The 27416-nt window shown below is 41.6% G+C and overlaps 1 protein-coding gene across 3 annotated transcripts in view; it reads left to right on the forward strand.

The window, feature by feature from the left end:
* The window catches only part of mtm1 (myotubularin 1), a 160470-nt gene extending 133279 nt beyond the window's left edge, over positions 1-27191 (forward strand). For 2 of the 3 annotated variants that reach the window (XM_072595538.1, XM_072595541.1), the window contains 4 exons: positions 1500-1592; positions 2803-2916; positions 10108-10284; positions 22915-27191. In XM_072595538.1, coding sequence (XP_072451639.1) covers positions 1500-1592; positions 2803-2916; positions 10108-10284; positions 22915-23091 — 561 coding nt within the window. In that variant the 3' untranslated portion in view covers positions 23092-27191. The remainder of the gene's footprint in view (positions 1-1499; positions 1593-2802; positions 2917-10107; positions 10285-22914) is intronic. The other variant, XM_072595539.1, reaches the window with a different exon arrangement.
* Positions 27192-27416: the final 225 nt, after the last annotated feature.

The raw sequence follows: 27416 nt of genomic DNA on the forward strand, positions 1-27416 counted from the left end.
TACCTCCAGAGCAGAAGAAGCTTGGTACAAAAGTGGTGCTTGTATTTAGCAACTATTAGTACATTAATTAAAAATTATGATGTGGAGGTGAAGGAGCAGTGCTCTGGAAGTTAATACCTTCAAATAAAGCTGTTGGACTATAACCTGGTTTTGTGTGAATTAAAAATGAGGAATTATGTAGTTGTTCTGGAGCTAAGGTTGATTCCCCAGGAGTAATTTCGTATAACTGATTGACAAATTATAAAAGCAGCAAGTTTGCATTAAAAGTGCAGCTACGCACAGCTCTTGAGTCAAAGTTTCTGCTCCTGTTTGATACCCAACAGCAGCAACAGTGTGGGTGTTATTGGAATCTGGCGTTGTTTTTGTCGTTTTGCCACCTCCTTCTCAATTCCATAATATAATTAAGTCTGGCAATTTAAAGGTTAGAGTAATTGTTGAAAGTTCCATTAGACCTGGAATAAAGGTCAGAAAATTGCCAATGTGTGTTGCTTGTTATTAATTAGATGTTTAATTGTAGCCTGGTGGTAGACATGAACCAAAGATTCAAGTGTGCCTTGTACATTGATTTTAAGAGCAGGCTGAAAGTCTAGTGGTTTGATTGGAGATGCAGAATATGTAAAGTGTGACTCTGCAAGGAAAAGCTTATAAGTATACAACGACTAGGCACTATCTAGTATTCTTTACCATATAGTTACCTGTGTTATATTAATGGGGAAAAAACAATAACAATTTTGCTTGAGTGCGGCTTATCTTCATAAACTACACTGCCTTCTGTCATAGTTTTGTGTATAAAATAAATTTATATTGAGAAATTCATCGAGTCTTAAAGTAATTTGGTTATGATTGCATATTTCTAATCGGTGTAATCGACACAGCATAATGGATGATTCTGAAGAAAAATAATATTGCAGTTATACTGTAATATAAATGGTTTCTAGAAATTTTAACTGTAGAGTTTCCATAATCAAGAGACTATCTTTGCAAATATTGTAAAAGTGATTAAAACATAAACTTTTACTTTGTAAAATGCCCCAGCTGATGGACTGAAGTTCCAGCCAAGGTCGCCATTCAACATATCATGAGATGCAAAGTCATATCTCTCAGGTGTTCTCTAATCAGTGATTCAGGAGTACAAAACTGGTAAAAAGAGGACTGAGACATCACTTATGTGTTGGTATCTAAATTTATAGTATAAGCCTTTGTTCAGATGCATACAGTTCCCAATCAATATAGTCATTGTGCGAATTCTCATCATTAAAAGTCTGAACAGGAACAAAAAAATTCCAAGCGTAGACCCTCAGCCCCAATGAACATTTCTGCAGCCTATTTGTGAATATTGCAGCATTATTAGTGGCAGATCAGGTGATTGTTATTCCAGTTTCATTAATATGACTAAATTGTAATTGTTCTTGAGGTTAAAATTATTTAAGTTGCAGTTGGTAGAAGTTTATGATGTATATTTTTGACAAAACTGAATTTGATTTAATTATTTACTTTAGAGAATAGGACATGGTGACAAGAACCATGCAGATGCAGATCGCTCTCCGATATTTCTGCAGTTCATTGACTGTGTTTGGCAAATGACAAAGCAAGTAAGTGCTTTTCACACTAAGTGGGGTAAATGTAAAATGTTATTACGTATAAGTTAAGTGCATGATAACCGTCATTGTATATCTTCATATGCCTGAATATTTTGATAGTCCTTTCAAGGAAAGGAATATGGTACATTGCTTTAAAAGCTACTCTTAAAATTAAATTTGATGCTAGTGATTGGTTTCATCTCTCTTCCGTATAGTCACCTGAGACTAATCTAAACTACTTAGAACTATAGAGCCATCTTTGACTCCAAGATGACCGGCTAATCTCCCATTTGTGTGACCACTGTGATAGCTTGTTTCATACGTAACATTGCTCGACACTGTCCCAGCTTAGCTCATCTGCTCAAGCTATCATTCATTCCTCTTTTTAAATTTATTTCATTTGTGGGATGTGGGTGTTGTTGACTGGCTAGCATTTATTGCCCATCCCTAGTTCCCCTTGAGAAGGTGATGGTGAGCTGCGTTCTTGAACCGCTGCAGTCCACCTAATATGGATTGACCTACAATGTCTTGAGGGAGGGAGTTCCAGGATTTTGACCTCTACGTGTGACCATTCCTGTGCATTCATGATTTGGTGTCTCATAAGCTAAACTTGGGTAGTGAAGTTTTAATGACTTGTGTCCTCACTACGGGTTTTGTTCACCTATCATTCCTGTACTTGACTATATTGATTTCTGGCCAAGCTTCTCTTAGTTTTAGAAACTCACCTTTGTTTTTAAATTTTGGAGATAATGTGAGAGTTTGACATCCCAGCAGCTGTTTCAGTACTGTGACAGTGCTCTTCATTTGAAGTCAATGACAAATCAGGGCTGTAAAGGTAGTATTCTCTTTGGACAAGCCTATTTGTTTTGACAGAAAAGTGGCATAATCACTGATCATTGACCTTTGGGAAAACAGGTGGGCAGTAAGACATTGGGTACTGGAAGAGTGGCTCTATCCTGGGGTGGTGAACAGAATACAGATTCATTATTCTGTTTAATAAGTTACATTAAAGGGGTAAGTTCAGATATTATTTGGTATCTTTATGTTGAATTTAAGTTGCATTTATGTGAACTGGCCTATGCTAATTAGAATAATTGCTTTGCACTTTCATCTTACTGGGGAGTAAAGCATAATTTGAAACAAACAGCCTCATCTTGACTTAGTGAACTGAATATGCTTAATAGGGAAACCTTTTGTTGACATTATTTTCTCTTGTCTCTAGTTTCCTACAGCTTTTCAGTTTAATGAGCTTTTCTTGATTACCATTCTGGATCATCTGTACAGCTGCCAATTTGGAACCTTCCTTTATACCTGTGAACAACAGCGATGGAAGGAGGTTGGTGCAAGCAGGTTTACAAGCTTGGTCTTTGTGTTTTCCACTGACTTTTTATTTTCTCTAGAATCCGCCCCAGTTTATTTTTCTTTTTTCCCTTATATCCAGAAAGAAAGGTTAGATAAGTTTCAATTTCTAATATTTTTCAAGGAGAGAGGTGTTGGGAGTCAGCATGCATTTATGGAGTCAGATGAAGAGGGGAGGGACCGGAAAGTATAAGTGCCTAAGATCTTGTCATTGTTTTTATATCTTACCTTTCATTTCTTCCAGTGTACAATTAAAACCTCAATATGAAAATTCTGCGGTGGGGTTCCAGGAGGGGGTGATTGAAAGCTGCAGCATATTTAATTAAAAGATTGTGTCTACATAGACAATCCTTTATCCAAAATCCAAAAAGCTCCAAATTCCAAAGGTTTTTCTGTGAAGTTTTTTTCTCATTAACAAGGTTGTTTGGCAAGCAAACAGTTAACCCAACTCCACACCCACTCGATGCGTGTCACTCAGATGCGACGTGGCTGGGCTTCGCCTAGCGTCGGCAGGCCTCAATTCTGTCTTCGGGCCCGTAATACTCAGTGAGTCTGCTCTTTGTTAAGATCTTTTCAAATTTCACTGTCAAACTGTCACTTATTCCAAAATTCAAAAAATTCCAAATTCCGAAAACCAGCTGGTTCCAAGTGTTTCAGATAAAAGATCGTGTACCTGTATGCATGTTTGCTGTTTTAATCCTGGGCAGTTATTTTCCAAAATTTGTGAGACGATTTGTAGCTCGGATGCTCGTTGTTGTGGTTCTGTTCACCGAGCTGGGAATTTGTGTTGCAGACATTTCATCCCCTGTCTAGGTGACATCCTCAGTGCTTGGGAGCCTCCTGTGAAGCGCTTCTGTGATGTTCCCTCCGGCATTTATAGTGGTTTGAATCTGCCGCTTCTGGTTGTCAGTTCCAGCTGTCCATTGCAGTGGCCGGTATATTGGGTCCAGGTCGACGTGCTTATTGATTGAATCTGTGGATGAGTGCCATGCCTCTAGGAACTCCCTGGCTGTTCTCTGTTTGGCTTGTCCTATAATAGTAGTGTTGTCCCAGTCGAATTCATGTTGCTTGTCATCTGCGTGTGTGGCTACTAAGGATAGCTGGTCATGTCATTTCATGTCTAGTTAGTGTCTAGCCATGAAATGACACGACCAGCTATCCTTAGTGTGGACTTTGAGAGGCCAATGAAGAAGGGAAACAGGACAGAAGTAAAAACTTTGGGGAGCCCTCTCGGTTAAGAAGATTCATGAAGGGAGTACTATTCCACCTGCTGTCCTATACTAGCCTGCATGTGGAAACCTGACCCCTTGGAAAGCCATTAACTGGGAATTAATTACCTACAATTAATTACAACAGGAATTAATTGGTTTTAGTTGACACTTTTGTTGACTTCCTGATGAGGTCATTGCTACTGGGAAAGTAGTGTTGGGGGCAGAGACAGGTGGGAAGATTATGGGCAGTCTGCGAGAGACAACTCACTCACAAATCAGCCTGAGACAAAACCTTGGAAACAAGAACAATTTATTACGGCCTTGCAAGTACCGGACGCTTCTGCAATCAAGCAGAAATGCGCACGAAAACAAAACATGTAAGCATTCTTATTCAGTTTGCAAGTTGCGGAATCACGCCTCCATTTTCCCATCCTATCATAAGTCAATTACCTCACTTGTTTTTTCCTCTCTCTAGTTATTTTCTTATCTGGCCATCCTGCTGTCCTTGTATGTTGGCATTCTTTGTTCCTTGTTTGTTACAGCTTGTTCTTTTATCCAGTTTCTCTTATCATACTATAAGCTTTATTGTGAAATGCCGCTGCTGCTGCTTTTTGTGGTCAGCTACAACCCTTCATAGTTATTTCCTAGCTTAAAACTATTTTTTAAAAAAACCTTCTGTATTCGTTAAAATCTTAGCCTTAAGTATGCTGCAAGAATCCCGCGACCATTTGTGTAATGTGTCCCCCCCGCCCCCCACCACAACACCCCACTGCCCATCTGCGAAAACAACATCTCTAACCAACACTGCCTGCAGAAACTACATTTCTAACCTCCCACAATTTCCCGTTTTTCTTTTTCTCTAACTGTTGTTTCTGCACTTATTAAGTCTCCTTTAATTCATTTTCTTATGTTCTGCCCTCTTACGCCTTTTGGCGATGAGGTTCACAATCTTATACATGGTATCATTTTACATTTTTATTTTTTGTCTCTCGAACTCTAGGAGCATTCTTTGACTTTCCCTTTGTTGCATATCACCTGTTGATTGTAAAAGCATCTGATGATGTATTTGTTCCTTCCCCAAGGGATGCCATTACCCATTTTAGGACATTGAACCCTACCACCAGACACACTAATATCAATAATCCAATGATAGCCAGATTGACTAACCACCTTCCCCAACCAATTCTCCCCCAATTCTCCCACTCCTATCCCTTTTCATTCCAGTACCGATTACCGGTCTTCTTTATTTTGGCGATTTTGTCTCGCATGTGTTTGGAGATTTTAGTAATGTTAAAGGAGACCTCAGGTATGTAAGGACAACACTCCTCCCCAATTAGTGCACAGGTACCACCTTTCTCTGCCAGAATATAATCTAGAGCCATCCTGTTCTGAAGAGTTGTTAACCTAGTGGCAATCATTTCGGTTGTTATGGCTGCTACTTGGGATTGGGTTTCGGCCAACGCATCGGCAGTATTGTTGGCCAACTCTTCCAGGGAAGCCGCCAACTTTTGTATTTCTACTCCTGCTTGAGCGGTTCCATACATAGGTATCAAAGTCCAGAGGAGGCGATTTCCTTCGGTTACTTTGCGGGTTACTCGCCTTACTCCCTGTTTGTTCCGAAGTATTTTTGGGGCTCTCTTTAACAGCCTCAAGTGGGGAATTATAAAGGCGAGGTAGCAGCAGCCACTCCAGCCTTTCTGGTTTTGAGGTCGTGTCTGAACTGGATGATCCCAGCACCCATTCCCGTGACATCTGCCACTCCAAACGTACTTCTCGCCAGGGATAAATGGGTAGGCCTTTAAGCCACGCATCCAATATGTCCCATTCAATACTTGGGGAATGGTTCTGGGAGTAGATTGGCTGGTGTAGACGTAAGATGATTTTCCTAATCGGAAGGGTGCGGTATCATTCTGATTACAGAAACAAGTGGTATTTACTCCATCTGTCTTTCACTCCATCCATCTAATTTCTGTAATTTCTTTTGTATGTCCGGCCATGATTTAGTTACAAACTGGACCTTTCAGAGTCCCTGTGCTATCGGATTATCGGGATCCATTCCTGAATACTTCCTTGTGGCCTCCTTGAGCCTTTTAAGAAATGCAGAAGGGGTTTCATCCTTCTCTTGTCGTACTTCAAAGGACTTAACAAAGTTTTGTGATCTCGGTGCCGCCTCTTTAATTCCTAATATTACCATTTCTCGTAGATCCCGCATTGACTCCCTATCTTCTCTGTCATTATTTTCCCAATGAGGGTCAACATTTAGGAATTTTTGTTCTGCTGGGGCCCCTTCTTCCCCAACTGGGTGCTTCTTTTCCCATTCCTGTAAAGCTGCTCTCCTAATCATACCTCGTTCTTCCCCTGAAAATAACGTTCCTAAAACTGCCATCAGTTCTCCCCAGGTATATAAATTAGGCCCTAGGAATTGATCTAATTGTTCAGCTAGTCCAACCAGATCCTCTATTAAACTTTTCATTTCCTTTTTAAAGACCCTAACTTCACTGCTAGTTAAGGGAGCGTTTACATATCCGATTGTACCTTCCCCAATCGGAACCTCTCGTAAGGGACATAATTTTATATTTTCCATTATCTCTGCCCCTCCTTTACGTGTGGTGGCTCGAGTGACTCTGAGCCCCCTAGGTTCTGCATCTTTTAGTTCAGAGTCCGTTCCCCTCTCTGTGTCTGGACTCGGTTCTACTTCGGGAGCTGTAGGCTCATTCCGGGGAGTAGTATATGGGGGCGGCCAACACGTTAAGGGATCCCATTGTGGCTTCCTTTGTTCGTTCATTTTCTGTTCTTTCCCTGATTCTTCTGTATTCATGGGACATAATTTTACTCCCGCGCTCCCTATCCAACAAGCTGCATAATCGGACTCTTTTTGACTGTACGGTTCTTTTCGATTGACATATATATTAAGATCTTGACACAGCCAATCCTCATCGGACCAATATTTGGGCCAAAAAAAAATACCAGGCGCCTTAATACTTTCTCTAGTCCAAACGAAACAACAATAGTTTATCATTGTAGCCTTCTCTTTCTCCCGCATCCAGGAGTTGTGTTCCCAATTACCCAACATTCTCCCCAAAGAACTGTCGGGCGGGATATATCCCCCTTTAACGTTATTTACAGATCGATCGTTACTCAGGCAACTCCCCGTGCCTCCCGTTATTGCTAATTTAATTAATCTTAACAAGGTTCGGTGTCACCTTCTTCCACACCCCCTTCAGGGCCCTGACTAGACACCTTACTCATCCGATTAATCTGACCAATTATATGCTTTTTTTTCTGAGACTTCAACTGTTCTCCATAAATCACTTTTATGTAAGGATAAAAGAGATTAGTTAGAAACTGATAGTAAGGCAGTCATGACCTGTAAAAAGAACAGAAGTTAACAATTTATTTCATAATCTGTAAAATCCTTAACCTTAAAAGAAATCATGTTAAACTTTCCATTGTAGAAATCAGATTCAAAACCATCCCGGATCTCAAGCTCCAGGGAACAAAGCACAAACATTCAATCACCAACAAACGAATGTGCATTCAAACCAAATCACAAAGGGTTAGACTTTCTACTAGCTATATAGCTCTTTCCCTCTTTCCCTCCCTCCCCTCCCCCCCCCATCCCCCCTCTCCCCCACTGACACACAGGCACTTTGAGCTTCCCGCAACGACTCTAGCTTTTGAATATTCTTCTGGACGTATGGCCATACCGCTACCCCCGGTCGCCTGGATTTATCCTTTAAGACCTTTCCGGCTCTTGTGCGCAAGAGTTGCCCGACCGAACCCGCCGCGTCTGCCCGCCTTGTTTCTCGGGTCTCCCAGTCCGGATTGTTCTTGCCCAAACCGTGAACGACAAGCAAGGGAGTCGGAGATCACCGAAATCGGTGAGGTGCACCTCCCCTGTCGTCCCAAGAGTGTCAAGCGGTCGGAGTTTTGGACCCCGGAACGAGGCCCCCAATTGTGAGAAACAGAACTCACTCACAAATCAGCCTGAGACAAAGCCTTGGAAACAAGAACAATTTATTACGGCCTTGCAAGTACCGGACACTTCTGCAATCAAGCAGAAATGCGCGCGAAAACAAAACATGTAAGCATTCTTATTCAGTTTGCAAGTTGCGGAATCACGCCTCTCTTTTCCCATCCTATCATAAGCCGATTACCTCACTTGTTTTTTCCTCTCTCTAGTTACTTTCTTATCTGGCCATCCTGCTGTCCTTGTATGTCGGCATTCTTTGTTCCTTGTTTGTTACAGCTTGTTCTTTTATCCAGTTTCTCATATCATACTATAAGCTTTATTGTGAAATGCCCCTGCTGCTTCTTTTTGTGGTCAGCTACAACCCTCCATATTTATTTCCTAGCTTAAAACTATATTTTTAAAAAACCTTCTAAATTCGTTAAAATCTTAGCCTTAACTATGCTGCAAGAATCCCGCGACCGTTTGTGTAATGTCCCTTCCACCCGCCCCCCCCCCCCAACACCCCACTGCCCATCTGCGAAAACAACATCTCTAACCAACACTGCCTGCAGAAACTACATTTCTAACCTCCCACAAGTCCATCTTATTAAAGTACCTTTCACCTTCTTTCCCACCAGAAGGAAGGATAAAGTCAGTCCTTGTGTGCATAACTTTTATGCTTTTTGTTAGAATTGCAATTCTCCACCTCTAGCTTCTTTGTTTTTTCTTTCTTTATAATCTCTTAAGCAGAATTTAGCTTTTTCCTCCCTCTACCTCGTTGATAAGAGATGTTTCAAATTACTTATGAATAGAGCACCTGATCTTAATTGGTTTCCCTTAGATTTTCTGACTGTTTCTGGCAAAAGATGGTGACAGATGCCTTGTCTTTCAGGCCTGGTGATGCCTTGTTTTTTCGCATTGACATGCTGCATTTCCTCATTAAGGATGGGATGTTTTTGGAGTCCCATCCTCTGGTCAGTTGTTTAATTGTCCAACCATTTATTACTGTATGTGACTAGGCTGCAGAGCTTTCATCTCATCTGTTGATCATTTGATTGCTTAACTTTGTCTGTCATGTGCTGTTTAGCAGGTATGTAGTCCTGCATTGTACCTTCACCAGGTTGACACACACATTTTTACGTACGTGTGGTGCTGCTCCTGATGTGCTCCCTGCATCATCTTAGAACTAAAGTCAATTCCCCGGCTTGACGGTAATGAGATGTTAGATTTTGGTGAAGCGTAATCCACCTGCTGCTGATATGTTAGTGCTAGTTTCTGGTTATTGGGATCTGTTCTGAATCATTGTTAATCAGTGCAACAGAACTTGGTTATTTTGAGGTGGTGGTGAAGCTGGGGCATTGTTTCCACAAGGACTTGTATAGTGGGTTTTCCTACCAAATTGCATTCAACAGATCCATTTGCAAGGAGTGGATTGGTTAGGACATGGTTAAGTATATTTTTCATTCCTTCACCATCTGCCACAGGCCCAATCTGACGGCTGTGTGCTTTAATACTTGGTTCTAGATTAGAGTGGAGCAGGAAAATCAACGTTTTGGGCAAAAGCCCTTCATCAGGAACAGAGGCAGAGTGCTTGCAGGGTGGAGAGAGAAATCATTTATCTCTCCACCCTGCAGGCACTCTGCATCTATTCCTGATGAAGGGCTTTTACCCGAAATGTCGATTTTCCTGCTCCTTGGATGCTGCCTGAACTGCTGTGCTTTTCCAGTACCACTCTAATCAAGAATCTGGTTTCCAGCATCTGCAGTCATTGTTTTTACCTACTTTAATACTTGGCAAACACAGTAACTAGTGCTGCTTTTGTGATGGACATTGAAGTACCCCACCCAGAGTATGCTCTTTACCATGCTTCGTGCCTCTTCCAAGAGGACAGAGGTTTATTAGCTGAGGTAGTTGATAATCAGATTTGCTTCTGATGTTATACTTCTGACTTTTTTTTTGTGTTTCTACAAAAGTTGTTAAAAGTCATTTTTTATATTGATTCAAGGAGTTGCGAAAAAGGACGGTGTCCTTATGGTCTTATGTGAACAGTGAAATGGACAAGTACATCAATCCCTTTTATACAAAAGACCAACATCGTGTGCTCTATCCAGTTGCCAGTATGCGGCACCTAGATCTCTGGGTGAACTACTACATCCGATGGAATCCTTGGTTCAGGCAGCAGGTATGTAATAGAAACATTGACTCATTGAAGCAAATAATTATTTCTTGTCATGCATCATGTCCTTCGATAAGGGCACAAAAGTTTTGACAGTCTGAGAAAGCTGATCAAATTAGCCATTTTCTCTGATCTGGAAGGCACCCAACCAATGAGAGATTATGAATTCAGCTAATGGAATTGTAGTTAAGCCTTTGTCATGACCTCTGTAGCAAAGAATGTTCGTGCAGAATACATCATTCATAAAGTCAGTTAAGGTGCAGAGGAAGGTCATTCAGCCCAACATATGCTGGCTTACTGTGTAATAATCCGTTCAGTTCCTTTCCGCCTCTCTGTCCCTAAAGCCTGCAAGTGCTCATTTCATCTCCTTTTGAAATCACACCATCATTATGACTCATTTTGTAAGAAGGTGTTTGCCCATCATCTTAAATGCTGTATCATAACATCTTATGCTCCAAAGAGAACAGCTCCAACTAATGTTTGTAGTTAAATTTTCCCATTCCTGGGAAAAATCCTGTTTCATGCTATTCAATCTGCTCTGCAGCTTCTTAATGACCCTCACATCCTTCCTGACTTTGAAAGAACCAGAACGCATTTTTTATTTGTTCGTTGGATGCAGGCATCGCTAGCATTTATTGTTCAACCCTAGTTGTCTGGAGGTTAGTTAAGAGTCAACCATTTTGCTGTGGATCTGGAGTTACATATAGGCCAGACCAGGGAATGACTGCAGTTTTTCTCCCGTAAAGGACATGAGTATATCAGTCTTTTAACAACAGCTGATATTGTGTGTACACGTTTGCTTTTAGACTGGTGTTTTAATTATATAATTATTGAATTCAAATATCTACGGAACTCAACCCAGATCCTACTACACTCTCAATATGTCCTGGCACCTTCAGTAGTTGGTGCCCTTGCACCTCTAGGCCCCTCGGTTCCTTAATTAACATTGACATTATTGCCCTTTTTTGAAGTGTGGAGCTTAGACCTATCTCTGCTGTTAATGTTCCCAGAAGGAATGATACAGCAAGTGAGATATTAAGCCCATTGTACATGTGCCAATTCCTTGAAAGAGCTATCCAGTTAATCCGTTGCCTCATCTTGCCCTAAAGCCCTGTCATTTCCCCCCCCATAAGAATTTATCTTTCTGAAATTTATTATTGAATCTCCTTCCCACCTTTTCAAGTAGTTCATTTCAGACCATCCTAGCCTTTCCCCTTAAAAAGAAATACTCCCTCCTGTCATCTCTAGTTCTTTTGCTCATCACTTTTGGTCACTCCCTCTGCCATATTTACTCCATCAAAGCTATTTGCAAATTGCAGCACTAAATAATAGGTTTGCTTTACTGTATTAAAACTAATGGGAACAACTTGAATGCCTCTCCACCTAATTTAAGCCCCTAAGCCCTGGCCATTCTATTAAACCTTCTGTAGTCTTAATATCCTTCCTGAAAAGTGGTGTTCATAATTGAATGCAAGACTGTTGCTGAGGCTAAACCAGTGTTTTATAAATATTTGCCACCATTTTGTTGCTTTTGTACTTTACACCTCTGTATTTTAAAGTCTTAAGATCTTTTAAAACAGTTTATGTCCCCTGCTTCCTTCAGATTGCTTTTTGAGAAATATTGAGAATTTTTGTTTTGTTTCTGGGTATATCTTTTATGGTAAGTGAAAATGCCATACAGATTTGAGTGGAAAATCAAAAAAAATGTTTTAAACGGAATGCATAATACCAGGAATGCTGGAAATCTGAAATAAAGATACAATGAACAGAATCTTCTGATGAAGATTCCCGATGAAGAGCTTATGCTCAAAACGTTGATTCACCTCGTCGGATGCTGCTTGATCAACTGCGCTTTTCCAGCACTACACTCTTCAACTCTGATCTCCAGCATCTGCAGTCCTCACTTTCTCCCAGAATCTTCTCAGCCCCTGACGACATGGGCCATGGTGAGAAATTTGGGAAAATGGAAATGGCCAACGAGGAGCTTCTCAATATTGAGAGCAAAAGGTCCTATTTTCCAATCAAATGGGGAATAGCCAAAATTCTTGCTTTTGAGCAGCGAGAGCCATGTTTGTATGAATTTGCATGCATTAATATCTCTATCTCACTACTCATTAATATGTAATTTCCCATTCTCCCAACTAGAAATTAGATGGCAACATTTCTTGACATGAACATCAGCGTGAGTACCTGGCAACCCCAGCTTGCTGCCTGTTCCACCAGCCGTCCACTTTGGTACAAGTCATCAGCATCTTAGGGTACACTCCCCAAACTGTGACCATGTGCACTCCCTGACCATGGATGTTAGCATCTGACCCAAACTAGCCTCATCACACTCCCACAGCTTATCTTCAGTTCACTTCCAGTGCAGCTCTGCACCTCAATGCTGAATTTTGGAATGCGCCAGCATCTTTCAATGGAAAGCTGCTGCATGGAATCTTTATGCAGCGGTCAGGCACCAGTCTTATGGATTGGATCAGGCTGAATCTTCTTGCTGCTCACTTGTTCTCTTAGAACTCACTTTGTCTCTAGTTTGATCACAATATCCCTGTTTTGCCTTTTGCACTTCTCCCCCTCATCCACACATTAAAGGCTCATAGTACCTAATGTCTTAGTTTGCGCGTGAGTACAAGCACAAAGCCAGGAAGGTTGTCACAATTGTCAGCTGTCATCAGTCAAAGGGATTGACACATTGCTGTGCAGCACAGTGCTATGTAAATCTCTCACCTATAACATGTACCAGTAACCTACATGGTAAATACATTGCATGTGCATTGGTCCAATGGCCATGTACCATGAGGGATTAGTCCTCATTTAAGACAAAGTGGGGTCAGTCAGGATGTACATTAAGTCCAAGTCATTGCCAATCCCAATCCAATGGTTAGTCATCTGTTTGAGTTAGATGTGGCCAAGGGGCTCATTTCACTACAGTCCAGAGTGTGGGCCATAATCCATTCTGCACATTGATTGTGTACAATCAGGGGAGTTGAAATATGTCAGTCATGGAAGAGCAAACAGGTCAGTCATGGGTCCACTCAGTCATAGTTGGAGTTGCCTGTCAAAGTCAGTCAGAAATGGGTACTGGCCAGTCCTCGAGGTCAACAAAATGAAAGTCAAGGGGATTTATCAGGGGTTTCTATTGTGGTAGTGAAATGGGGAACTCAATTGGAAGCTGCAGTCTGGAATACAGAGGGAGCCAGGGATGGTGAAGAGGCGAAATGGGTATAAGGGGAGAAATTTAACATGTAAAGGAGGAAGTTGATAATGTATGGGATACAGCAGGAGGGGGCATTATTAGTGGTCGTGACAATGACAGGACGACTGCGGACTGCATTAGTAGGGTGTGACTAAACCATAGCCTGGGGTCCGGGGTAATGATGTAAGTTGCAAACGTGTCAAGAGGTATGTGGTAACAAGAGGATCAGTACTGATGGGTGTCCAGGCAATGCCAGGAGGCAAGGAACATTGCTACATTTGCCTTCCATGTTCAATTGACTCCTAAATGCAAAATGCAAATTGGAAATGGCTGCGGCACACCCCCGAAATAGGCCGAGTCAGTGTTTTTTTTCTCTGTTCCAATGGGTGGGTTCCATTTCTGATTGACATGAGGCCATTCAAGGGACGGTTACATCAATCACACACTTGCATAGTACAGGTCGAAGTCGTCTGTAATCATAGCATCCTGCATATGAAATGCATGCAGTGCCCAAATGTATGGGTTTCAGATGCTAGTCACAAGCAATCTCAATCATGTTGTTCATTATTACAGAGTACAGATTGATATTTCTGCTTCACAGAGATAACTTTGTAGTTACTGCACTGCAATAGAGGAACAGATGTGCCAGTTGACTAAAGACCAGCAACAATCCCCCTGGCTGATACTGACCGACTTCCATGTAAGGTCTCAGCTGAATGACCCTTCAGGATGCACATAAGCTGCAAGAGGCCCCGTGTCTATCATCCTTGATGCCATTTTCTCTAGATGAGTGAGGTGCAATGTCATTGCAGATTAAGGATGCCCCAGGTCACTGTTACAGAACTATGCCAACGGCTGGAGCAGGACCTGTGACTTGAAAAAGTGGGTGGCCTTGCTATCCCAGTGGCCATAAAGGTGACAGCGACATTTAACATTTATACAACTGGCTAATTCCAAGGAGCCACTGGGGACCTGTGTAGAAGATATTACTCCTCAATCCACAAGTATATCAAGGCTGTTACTGATGCACATTGTGTCACATCACATCACTTCATCTGTTTCCCATGACAGGGTCCACACTGGAGCCTGGGTAGTAGGCTATGCCAACATTGCTGCCTTCCCTCAGGTGAACAAAATTAAAAATCACATAATGCCAGGTTATAGTCCAACAGGTTTATTTGGAAGTACAAGCTTTCAGAGCACTGCTCCTTTGTCAGGTAGCTAGTGGGGCAGGATAATAAGGCACAGAATTTATAGCACAAGATCATAGTGTCATGCAACTGATGTATTGAACAAACCTAGATTGTGTTGGACTATGACCTGGTGTTGTGTGATTTTTAACTTTGTCCACCCCAGTCCAACACCAGCACCACCACTTCATTTCCCCCAGGTGCAGGGTGCTATAAACTGTGTACGCATTCAGAGTGCCTTATCATAATGCAGCTGAGTTCGTTAATAGAAAAAGGTTCCATTCCATCAATGTGCAAGTCATCTATGATCATCGACATCACACTTTGGAGGTCTGTGCCCAGGTTCTGTGGGAGGTGCCATGATGTCTTTATCCTTGAGAATGTTTTATGTTTCTCATGTGTTTCAAGTGCCAGACACCTTACAAGGATGATACTAGGAGACCAGGGCTACCCATCTGCAATAATGGCTGAAGACTCCATTACCAACCCTGACTGTGCTGAGCTTGGATATAAAACAACCTGTACTTCAACCAGAACTCTGGAGCAGGCAGAGGGCCTGCTGTAGATGTGGAATGGCTGGTTGGATCAGTGCGGGAGTAGGTTGAAGTACGTTCTAGGCAGAGTGTGCCACATGATCCTCCCATGCTGTGCTCTGCACAGCTGGCGCAGGCAAAGAGGGAATGTTGGGGAGGCTGAAACAGGCAGAGAATGCTTCAGCCTAATGAGAATAAGGAAGAGGACATTGGGCGGGGGATTGGGGGGGGTTGGGTGGTGGTCAGCATCCTTTGCATCATGGAGTGCATCACTGCAAGGCAATAGTAAAGAGTTGGGTGCAGTGATCATTTATTGACTGTGAAATTGTTGAAAGATCAGTCTATTTCTCTTCAAAGAGAAATGTGGTCTGTGTTTGTTTTAGCTTTCGTTATTGCTGAATAAAAGTGAACGTTTGTAATCTTTCTGTATGTGATGGTCCCGCATTTAACAATGAGAAGATGTTGGGCTACGCTGGGCATGGAAGAAAGAGTGGCAGATACTTCGAGCTGTAAGGTGGGATATGGCTAAGGACAGGTAAATTGTGTGGTTTGGTACTTAACAGTTAATATGCACCTGCATGTGTAAAGAACTGTCAGCCCTGCCACCTGGCTGTCCTGAAAAGTGTTGGTCTGTGGTTGCTGTTTCCTTGCAACCTGATGAAGGGCAGCTGTGGACTTCCGGTGCTTAACCGGATGCACAACTGAGTTTCAAAGATCGAGCCAGGGATGCTGTGATATTCTGGCTGTGGCAAGACTCTCCACCTGTGGTGAGAGAATATAATGAGTGGGGTGTTATAAGGGAATAGTGTATAGTTAATGAAGTGAATTTGGGTTGATAGTGCATGAAAACTTGCTAGGTCTCACTGAGAGAAACCCTCCATGAAATGCACCAAAAATGATACTTAGCTGAATTCTGTTAGGACTCAGCTCAAAGCATCTGTGCTGACTTTATTTAATTAGATAATTCTTTTGGAAGTAGTTACTCTTATCACTGAATATTCTCACTAAATGAGTGTCCCAGTGCTTGGATGAATAGCTTAAAATTGCAAGTCCTATTACTTTTGTTTTGAGTGAATGAAACATTTGCAACCCTATGGTATTATTTCCATATCTCAGGAAGGCTAGAGCTTCCACAGTTTCCAAACATACTTCCCTCAGAAAGCGAGGATGCATCCTATCTGGATTGAGTATTGTTCCTAATTTGAGTACTGCTGACATTCTGGATACATCATTTTTTATTTCTATCCTATCCAGTATTGCTGTGCTAACTCTGTGGCTCTCTTCACATAGATTGCTGAATCTGCGGGGTATTCCAATATGTTCAGTTTTATTTCAAATTTCTAACACTTGCTGAATTTTTTAGAATTCAAATAGTTTCGTTTTGCACAGTAAATATTGATATGATTCACCCAGAAACAGAAATTCATAAAACTTAAAGGGATGCAAGCAATAATTGAGCTTTGGTGTCCAGCTGGTATCATATTTAGAATGTGGTCTATCATATGACAAACCATTGTTGAACTGAATCCCAATGTGATAAAAGGTTTCAGCATTCACTAGAAATGTTATTAGTTTGGAGGGAGTGAATGACTGCTTATTAACAAACGACATAGCTGCTTTAACGTGACTAAAGTCACAGGGGCGGGAGGGGGTGGGAAGAAAAGCTGGTGGACGGGAGATCATGGCTGGAAGAGCTGCCATTGTATTTGAGGGTTCTTCAGTGCTCACCTGGATTTACTCACTTCCTTGGGATGGTATTTGCTGGTTTTCATACACAAGTTGTTGCATTGTTTTTGGAACGTTATCAGAAAAAAACCAAAGCAAGCCTATCTTAAAAGGAACTTGTAATGTTAAGGATTGGTATTAAGTTAGCCTAGAGCAGTGGATAAAAGCAAATTACTGCGGATGCTGGAATCTGAAACCCTCCATCACTTTCACCTGGTCCATCTCCGACCCTTGCCTTCCTTTCCCTGACCTTTCTGTCCCCATTTCTGGCAATAGTCTACCAACTAATATCCACAGCTCTTCTCCCCCTACGTCCTGTAAGGACTCTATCCCTTTCTCTCAGCTCCTTCACCTCTGCCACATTTGTTCTGATGAGGTCACTTTCCAAAGTGGTGCTCTTAATATGTGCTCCTTCTTCTCCAACCATGGCTTCCCACCTACAGTTGTTGACAGGGCTCTCGACAGCCTGCGGTCCATCTCCTGCACCACGACCCTCACCCCCTCCCTCCCCCTCCCAGAACAAGGATAGGGTTCCTCTTGTTCTCACCTTTCACCCCACCAGCCTTCACATGCAAAGAATAATCCTCCTCCATTTTCGCCAATTCCAGCATAACGCCACCACTGAACACATCTTCCCTTCCCTCCCCCTGTCTGCATTCCGCAGAGATCGTTCACTCCAGACAACCTAGTCCACTCCTCCATCACACCTAACACTTCTCCCATCCCACACGGCACCTTCCCATCGCACCTAACCCCTCTCCCATGCAATCGCAGAAGGTGCAGCACCTGCCCCTTTACCTCTTCCATGCTCACCATCCAAGGCCCCAAACACTCATTTCAGATTAAGCAGCGTTTCACTTGTACCTCTTTCAATTTGGTCTATTGCATTCGTTGCTCCCCATGTGGTTTCCTCTATATCGGAGAGATAAAACACAGACTGGGTGATTGCTTTGCTGTGCACCTTCAGTCTGAATGCAATCAGGTCCCAGACCTTCCTGTGGCTTGCCACTTCAACACACAATCCTGCTCCCATGCCCACATGTCTGTCCTTGGCCTGCTGCAATGTTCCAGTGAAGCTCAACACAAACTGGAGGAACAGCATCTCATCTTCCGACTCGGCACGTTACAGCCTGCCGGTCTCAACATTGAATTCAACAACTTCAGATGATTCCCCCATCTCGACCCCTCTGTTTTCATTCTGCTCCGTAATTTTATTTCATTTATTTTCTTTATCTTTTTTAAAAAAAAATTTTCACTGTTCTGTATTCTTATTTCTTGATTTGTCTCTCTTTCTCTTGCTCCCCATTCGATTGTCACCTTTTTCCCCTCCTCTTCCCCCTTTGCTACCCTTTTTCCCCTGTTTTCCATTTTGCCTCTGCTTCACCCATTCCTCACATATTTTGTCACCTAGCACTGGTTTCAGACTTGGTCATTCACAGCTCCTAATCTCCCTATAATCTCTCTATGCACTGCCATTATCACCTCCTTTATTGCTCCTTTTGCTACTGGAGCCAATACTCACCTTCTCTCAGCCTAGTGTAAATACCTGCACCAATCAACCACACTGCCCTGTGGCCCAACATTTCAACTTCCCCTCCCACTCTGCTGAGGACATGGTGGTCCTGGGCCTCCTTCACCGCCGCGCCCACAGACGCCGGGAGGAAGAAGGCCTCATCTTCCGTCTCTGAACACTTCAACCCCAGGACATCAATGTGGACTTCAACAGTCTCCTCATTTCCCCTTCCCCATCTCACCCCAGTTCCAAACTTCAAGATCTGCACTATCCCCATGACCTGTCCTACCTGCATATCATCTTTTCCACCTATCCACTCCACCCTCCCCCCAACCTATCACCTTCACCCCACTCACCTATTGTACTCTATGCTACTTTCTCCCCACCCCCACCCACCTCTCGTTTATCTCTCCACCTTTCAGGCACTCTGCCTGTATTCCTGATGAAGGGCTTTTGCCCAAAATGTCGATTTTCCTGCTCCTCGGATGCTGCCTGAACTGCTGTGCTTTTCCAGCACCACTCTAATCTAGACTCTGGTTTCCAGCATCTGTAGTCATTATTTTTACCTAGTATAAATACTTCCCTGTTTCTCCCTTTTTTTAGCTTTGACAAAGGGTCAGTTAGACTCGAAACGTCAGCTCTTTTTTCTCTCCTTACAGATGCTGCCAGACTTGCTGAGATTTTCCAGCATTTTTTCTTTAGCCTAGAGCAGTGTTTTTTGAGCAGTAAGAGTGCGCTAATGCTGTGTTTTTGAAGAAAGTGTGTTTTGTTTGTTTGGTAATTTCTGGATCTGTGGATAATTATAGGGGCGGAAGTGGCTTTTAGTTGGGTGATGTGCCCTTCCTGGGAGAAGGTGAGGACCGCAGATGCTGGAGATAAGAGTCAAAAAGTGCGGCACTGGAAAAGCGCAGCCAGTCAGGCAGCATCCGAGGAGCAGGAGAATCAACGTTTTGAGCGTAAGCTCTTTAGGAATTCCATGATGAAGAGCTTATACTCAAAACGTCGACTCTCCTGCTTCTTAGATGCTGTCTGACCGACTGTGCTTTTCCAGTGCCACACTTTTTTTTTAATGTGCTCTTCCTGTCAGATGTGGGAGATGATGAATCTTCCTGGAGACTGTCTGCAGTAATTGTGTGTTTGGTTGAGAATGCTATTGGAATGCATGGATTGCCTCTAACTGCTGCTCCAACCAATGAAAAGTTTACAAGAGAAAAGGGGTGTGATGGATGGCAGTTTCAGGAAAGTGGAGAAACTGCAGATAGAAGCAGGTAGATAGTTAACCGCTCGGAATGGTAGGAGAGGTAGTCGGATAGTGCAGGAGTCTCCTGTGGCTATCTATCTCCATCTCAAACAGGTATGCCTGGTTTTGATACCCCATGGTTGGGGGAGGTGGGATGGTGGTGACATCTGTTACCATGACCCCCTCTACTGTAATGAGGGGTATGTCAGGTTTCAAACATTCGATTGGGATAGGGGACTCTCTAGTTTGGGGCACAGACAGATCTTTTTGCAGCCGTAAGAGGGACATCAATGCTGAGTTAACTCCTCTGTGTTTGAAGGGGACCAATATTCTTGCAGTGAGATTTGCAAATGCAGCTTGGGAGGCTATAAACAAAAGGGTTGCGTGGGTGAGATTGGGGGTATGGTGGTGCTGGTAACCAAAGCAATGGTGAGAAAACGTTGAGGCTCGCACAGCAGGTAAAAGGCGCAAGTCTAATAGTCAAGTCAGACAAGAGCTTGGCCGAGAATGAGGTAAGTCGATGTTTCAGGGCTTTTGCCTGAAACTTTGATTTTACTGTTCCCCGGATGCTGCCTGAACTGCTGTGCTCTTCCAGCACCACTAATCTAGGATCTGGTTTCCAGCATCTGCAGTCATTGTTTTTACCTAGAGAATGAGGTAAGACAAATAAATTAGACTGCATTTACTACAATGCAAGAGGCCTGTCAGGTGAGGCAAATGAACTCAGGGCATGATTGGGCGCGTGGGCCTAAGATAGCTATTACAGAGTATAGCTCGGGCTGGGCACATCTGTCAGCTTAATGTTCTGGGATTAGATACTATAGAAAGTGTGGAAAGGGAGGCTAGAGAGGAGGGGGGATGATGCTTTTGATTAGGGAGGATATTATTGTGTACTTAGGATATTCCTCAGAAATGTTCAAGTGAAGTTATGAGGGGAACTGAAAAATGAGGGATAATCGCCTTGCTGGTGTTGTATTATAAACCTCCACCGCCACTGCCACCACATAGGAAATTGAGAAGAAAATATGTAAGGAGATCTCAGAAATCAGGAAGAATAAGAGGGTGATAATAAGGGATTTTAACTTTCCAAATGTACGTTGAGACTGTCACAGTGTTAAGGACTTGGATGGGGAGGAATTTAAGTGTGCATAAGAAAACTTTATTATTCATTGTGTGATGTACCTACTAGAGAAGGGGCAATACCTGACCTGTTGGAAAAAGGCAGGGCAAGGGACTGAGGTGTCAGTGCGGGAGTACTTTGGGGCAACTGATCATAATTCTGTTAGTTCTAAAATAGCTATGGAATTGGATAGAACTGAGCATAAAGTTAAATTTCTAAATTGCAGTAAGGCCAATGTTGACTATTGGACTGGAACTTACAGAAGTTAATTGGAGGAGGCTATTTGCATGAAAAGGGATGTTTGGGAAGTGGGAGGCCTTAAACACTGAGGTAATGAGAGTTTAGGGACAGTATGTTCCTGTTAGTGAAAGGTAAGGCTGGTAGGTGTAGGGAATGGTGGATAACTAGAGAAATTGAGGTTTTGGCCAAGAAAAAGAAGGAAGAATGTATCAGGTATTGACAGCTGGGATCGAGTGAATACCTAGAAGTATAAGCGCAGTAGGAGTATAGAGGTAAAAACAATGACTGCAGATGCTGGAAACCAGATTCTGGATTAGTGGTGCTGGAAGAGCACAGCAGTTCAGGCAGCATCCAAGTAGCTTCGAAATCGACGTTTCGGGCAAAAGCCCTTCATCAGAAATAAAGCTGATGAAGGGCTTTTGCCCAAAACGTCGATTTCGAAGCTACTTGGATGCTGCCTGAACTGCTGTGCTCATCCAGCAGCAGGAGTATACTTGAGGGAAAAGAAGAGGGCACAAAGGGGAGATGAGATAGCTTTGGCAAATAGAGTTAAAGTGAGTCTAGAGAGAATCCGTAAATACGTTAAGGGCAAAAGAGTGACTAGGGAGAGAATAGGGCCCCTTTAAAGATCAACATGTGAAACTACAGACTGTGGCCATCAATATGTGGAGCTACAGGAGATGGGTGAGATACTAAACACATAGTATGCGACAGTATGTACTGTGAAGAAAAACATGAAAGCGAGGGAACTTGAGGAAATAGTGATGTCTTGCAAAGAATTCATATTACAGAAGAGGAGATGCTGGAGGTTTTAAAACAAATAAAAGGTTGATATGTCCCTGGGAACTGATCAGACATTTCCCAAATCTTTGAGGGAAGCTGGGGAAGAGATCACTGGGCTCTTTCTTGAGATATTTGCATTATTGATAACGACATGAGGTGCTGAAAGACTGGACGTTGGCTAATGTGGTGCTGTTGCTTAAAGGCTGTAAAGAAAAATCAAGGAGCTACAGACTGGTGAGCCTTACATCAGGATAGGTTGGTGGGGGTTTGATTTTGAGGGACGGCATTTACATTGATTTGGTAAGGCAAGGGCTGATTAGGGATAGTCGTGTGGCTTCGTGTGTGAGAAATAGTGTTTCTCTGATTTTTTTTGTAGAGGTGACAAAGAAGATTGATGAAGGGAGAATGGTAGACATTGTTTATGTGGACTTCAAAATGTTCGGCAAAGTTCTGCATGGTAGACTGGTCAGTAAGTTTAGATCACATGGTATCCAGGGGAGCTAGCCAATGAGATACGGAATTGGTTTGAAGGTAGGAGATCGGGTGGTAATGGAGTGTGCTGGAAAAGCCCAGCAGGTCTGGCAGCATCTGTGAAGAGAAATCAAAGTTAACATTTTGGATCCGGTGACCCTTTATCTTTTCTGAAACGTTAACTTCGATTTCTCTTCAGATGGGACAAGACTGGGTTGGGATATCCGGTCGACATGGACAGGTTGGACCAAAGGGTCTGTTTCCATGCTGTACATCTCTATGACTCTGCCGTTGCTAGATCTCCTGAGCTTTTCCAGCAACCCCTGTTCTTGTTTCTGACTTACAGCGTCGCAGTTCAGATGGTGGTGCGTGTATGGAATCAGCAGTCTGAGGAAGTAGTGAAGGCTGGCACAAGAGAACATTTAAAAGGCATCTAGATTGATACATGAACAGGAAGGATTTAGCAGGATATGGGTCAAATGCTGGCAAATGGGACGAGGTCAGTTTGGGATGTCTGGTCAGCATAGATGAGTTGGGTCAAAGTATCTGTTTCTGTGCTGTGAAACTCTGACTGTATAAGTATTAATATTATATGGTAACAGTCTCTCTTGTCTCCTCTGTGTAGCAGGACCCAGTTCAACAGCGATACAAGGAGCTGTTGGTTGTACGGGAGCAGTTGCTGAAGAAGCTAGAGGAGCTGCAGATTTCAGACACTCCAACAGGAATACTTCCCCATGTCTCCAATTCGTCACCTTCATCTTCTCCAGTGCCAGTATCTCCACACTCTCAGACAATGCTTTGAGATGTGTGCATGGACAATTCCAAATACTTGCAGTACTGCTTATGTTAGAGACTCTTTAAAAAAAAACTCATTTAAGCTATATTGCAGCATGTTAAAAGAATGCTGGCTAGGGTTGTTGATTTATTTGCATGTTAATACTATAATTTCTCTTTCTACAAAAAGTGAATTAAAGATATTTTGATAAATGGCGTTCTAAATGATGTTTGTGCCTTTGTTTGAGTGGTAGCAGGCTGCCATTTATTTAGGGTTACTGTCCTGCTCTTTTTGTTTCAGTCTGTAGTCACGCTGACTGTCTCAATCGCTGAGTAAACAGTGGACTTATTCATCTCAAATCCATATGAGTAGTGAGGGTCTTTGGAGGACAGCGATGAAAGCTCTACGGATTGCTGCAAGAACTGACCAGAAAAAAACTGATTGTTGCACAAATAGTTTATGTATGGCTTTTACTGCAAGTTACTGATCATGTATAGTTTGCTCCTTTGGTGATCCCTAGCAAATGAAAATAGTACTGTAGTATAAATGGAGCTTTTGTAGGGTCTGTGGCAAGCAAAAGCAGAAGGCGAGAAGAGATTTTGAAAACAATATGGGAGTGATGTTGATCTTGCACAGAATCTCAAACTGGTGATAGTGGGCAATGGACAACCTGCTTTACATTGCACCAGGGTACCGAATACTGAATCTCGATTTCCTCATGATCTGCTGCTGTTCCAGCTGAATTTCAGCCCCCTGGTGTCTTTTTGCATGACTGCAGCTGGTCAATTCCTCCACCTCCTTTTATGCATTTGTTTTCAGTATCAAAATATAAATATAAAAGTTATCCGTTTATTTCTATTAATATTTTATAAGTTGAGTTCTCCCTTTGTTTTAATCTCTCCCTGACTGGAATTCAGTCTTTCCCTACAGCATTTGCAATTAATATGATCCCCTAAGCAAACACCTGTATTCCTGGTCGTTCTCTACACCTGCATTTTATGAGCTTGTGTAATTGGCCAATGTATTTCCCCCATTTATTTTTGTATTACTTTGAGGAGCTAAAAAGGTAATGCAAAATTTAAAGAAATATGAATTAAATTAAACTACTCGTACCTGAAAATGCTGATCATTTTATTCATTTCGTTAAAACTATTATACTGATATTAAGTGAAATTAGGTTTAGGATTTTGTACAAATGTTTTGTTTTTAATGGGGTAGTATGACTGCGTTTGGAAATAGATGACTATCTGAAGCATTTTAGCAGCTACTTATTTTTTTCCTCTAACCAATTTGCTTCTGTGCAATGCAGATCTGAAAATAACAGTGGGGGACAAGCACTGTCCTTCATAAACCTGAAAATTACAGTTGCCATTGTTATATGTTCGCCAAACAATTGTCTGATATTTTGCCAAAGGTGTTAATTCATTGAGAATTACCATGTATTTACTGAAATAGTCAACAAGGGGATGCTATGAGTAGCACCAACAACAATTTTCTCTAGTGTTCCAAATGTATTATCTAGGAAAGCAGAATTTTTTTTTTAGTGCAATGTTTCTTTCAGTAACATAGGCTTATTACATGATTCTTCACCGACTTTTTCAGTTCCATTTACACAAATCAAATTTGATCAATTTTATTTTAATTTCATGCTTTTCACCTATGTCTTTTGCATTGGAGCTATTTTTCATTGAATGTATTTTTGACAGCAAAATATTTGCCATGATTCACCTTTTTTAGGGAAATCAAAGGTGATATTGAGAATCTAGCTAGATTGGCAAAACTCACCGTATAGGAAGGGCATGAATACTTGCTGGTACGCTCTAGGCTGACAGTTTTCACGATTAAGGAAGGGTCATTTTGTTGAAGGCGTTCAGAACAGATGTTAAATCAAGTGCTCCTCTACCAGTTCATGTAGACGTAAAAGATCCCACGCTGTATTCTAAGAGCACTAGGGGAGTTCTTTTGGTCAATGTTCATTTCTTTGCTGTTTGTGGTGCTTCATTTGATGCACAACTTTAGATGCATAACAGTAATTGCATTTCAGTAAGTAATTAATTGGCACTGAAGTGCTTTAAACATCCTGAGGACATAACACTTTATATAAATGCAAATTTGTTCTTGCAGATTTATCACAAATTGAGCACACTTGAAATAATTCTTCAAAATTCGTACAATATCCAAATTTAATTCCAGAAGACTTGATTCGATTTAGATGCTTTCTGGTTTCTGCCATTTACACATTATATCACTGCACCAGGGAAACCAGAGAAATTGTTTGTCCTTGAAAAATTTACATCTGCTTGAATTCGTTGAGTTTTTATTCTACTTCTCAAACTTAGTTCAACTTCCTACTGTTTGCAGTTGAACTTTAATTGTTTTAGTCTATTAGGCCATATCTACATTCAAGACCTAAGCCGTAATCTGGGGCTGAAAACATTACATACACCACCTTTGGAGTGATTTTTGCTAGTACATCAGACATTGCTACATGTTGACGTCTTACGTGCTTGGAGACAGATATACATGACCAGCATTAAGGAAGAGTTTGGCCAGTTGAAGTTTATGCCACTGTCCCTCAATGGTTGTTCCCTGAATTTTTTTGTTGCACCTGATTGTTTTTGGGGATGGCACATTCTCTTCTATTTTTGGTTTAGTTAGATCACTGTTATTGTTTCGGTTAAAAATGCTTTAATGTAAAATGTTTGAATTGAATATTATAAATTACTTCAGTTCAGTAATAAATATTTGCAATGCATAATCTATTTTAACATTGGTTAAGCATTCCACATATACAGCATTTGTCAAAAGTCAAGATTGGTAAAGCATTTTACTTTTGGCTGATCTGTATTTTGGAACATATTCCCTTTTAAATAGCCAAAGGTCTCTATTCTGTGGGTTATGAAGCATTTGTTAATTAAAGTTTGAATTAATGACAGATTAAACTGTTACATTAAGGCTGATGCTCACAGAATCTGCTAATGTTTACAAATTACGTTTTGTGGCCAAGCAGCATTGCTGTCACATTTGTTACTGTTTAGTATTCAGATACTTCTATCTTGTTGGTCTGAATTTTGCTAGCCTGTTGTATAATTGCAAGGAGTGGAAATTTTAGACTGAAATGTTCCTGTATGTTGCACATAATGCATTGCGACTACTGACTTATGTATTCATTTTGTTTAATGTCCTCAAAGAAAACATCTTCCCTTGAAATGGGTGTCTGATTTACAGTAAAAAGGGCTTTTGTAACTGAAAATATAAGTAAATGGGAATAAATTAAACGTCCACGGGGCTCTCCTGGGATTGGTGAGACCTGAGGGGAGGAAGTTTCATTAGAATTAGAAACCCTTAACAATGTGATGCAACCCTATTGTTAATCACTATTGAATGTTCACTTACCACACTGTACACTTAATTTCATAGAAGGTATGCAATTGAACAAGAATTGCTTTTAATGGTCACTAAACCATTTTCATGACTGCTAATTGTTAAAATAATCAATCATGCTTGAATAAATCAAAGCATGTTGTTTTAAAAAATCTCAACATCACACTTGGGTTTTAAGCATAGTTTGGTCCAAATGCACTTCTATTTTGTTTCTTCTGAGTCAGTGTCCTTTTTGTGGCTGTCTCCGATTTACTTGACAATAATGCTTTTGCTACTACAGAGTGGACCAGAATCTATTTGCAAGGGGGTGAAATTCTTGCATTCATTACCTCCGTGAAAATGGTGACTTCTGTGTTTTAAGTTGGAACGCAATATTCAACATCCATTGACATTTTTGTAAATTTTTCAATGCAGAAATTTCACCCTCACTGGTGTGTACCATTTGTAGCTTGTCCATATATTTTCTGATCATTTAATTATACTCAGGACATTTGCCTTTAACATAGCATTGTGTTTTCTTTCCCCTATGATGGGTCAAATTACTAACTATAGATTCAGGAATGTTGATAATACATAATAATGGAACATTATCTAAAGTAATAGAAGACACATTTTCGCATACTGAACTTTGACAAGTTGATTATAGTTAAACAGTGTACAAAATTTATCTATATTGTATGTGTCCTGTACAGTCAAATATGCTGTCTAGTTATTGTGAAATAAAAATCAACAATAATATAACACTCCAGATTTTGCAATATTTCTGTCAACATATTAAGCTTTAATTTCTGACTCTTCTAACTTGGAGCACGGATTGTGCAGGATACTCTTAAGTGGGAGGGGTAGGTGCTGCTTAGTGCAGTTAACTAGATAATGTGGTTCAGAACAGCAGTGTGGGTTCAGTTCCTGTTCTGGCTGCGATAGACTTGGGACCTGTGCCTTGCCTGACCCAAGAGTGGAAGGCGATG

This window comes from Chiloscyllium punctatum, chromosome 25 (assembly GCF_047496795.1).
Source record: "Chiloscyllium punctatum isolate Juve2018m chromosome 25, sChiPun1.3, whole genome shotgun sequence".
Lineage (NCBI taxonomy): Eukaryota > Metazoa > Chordata > Chondrichthyes > Orectolobiformes > Hemiscylliidae > Chiloscyllium > Chiloscyllium punctatum.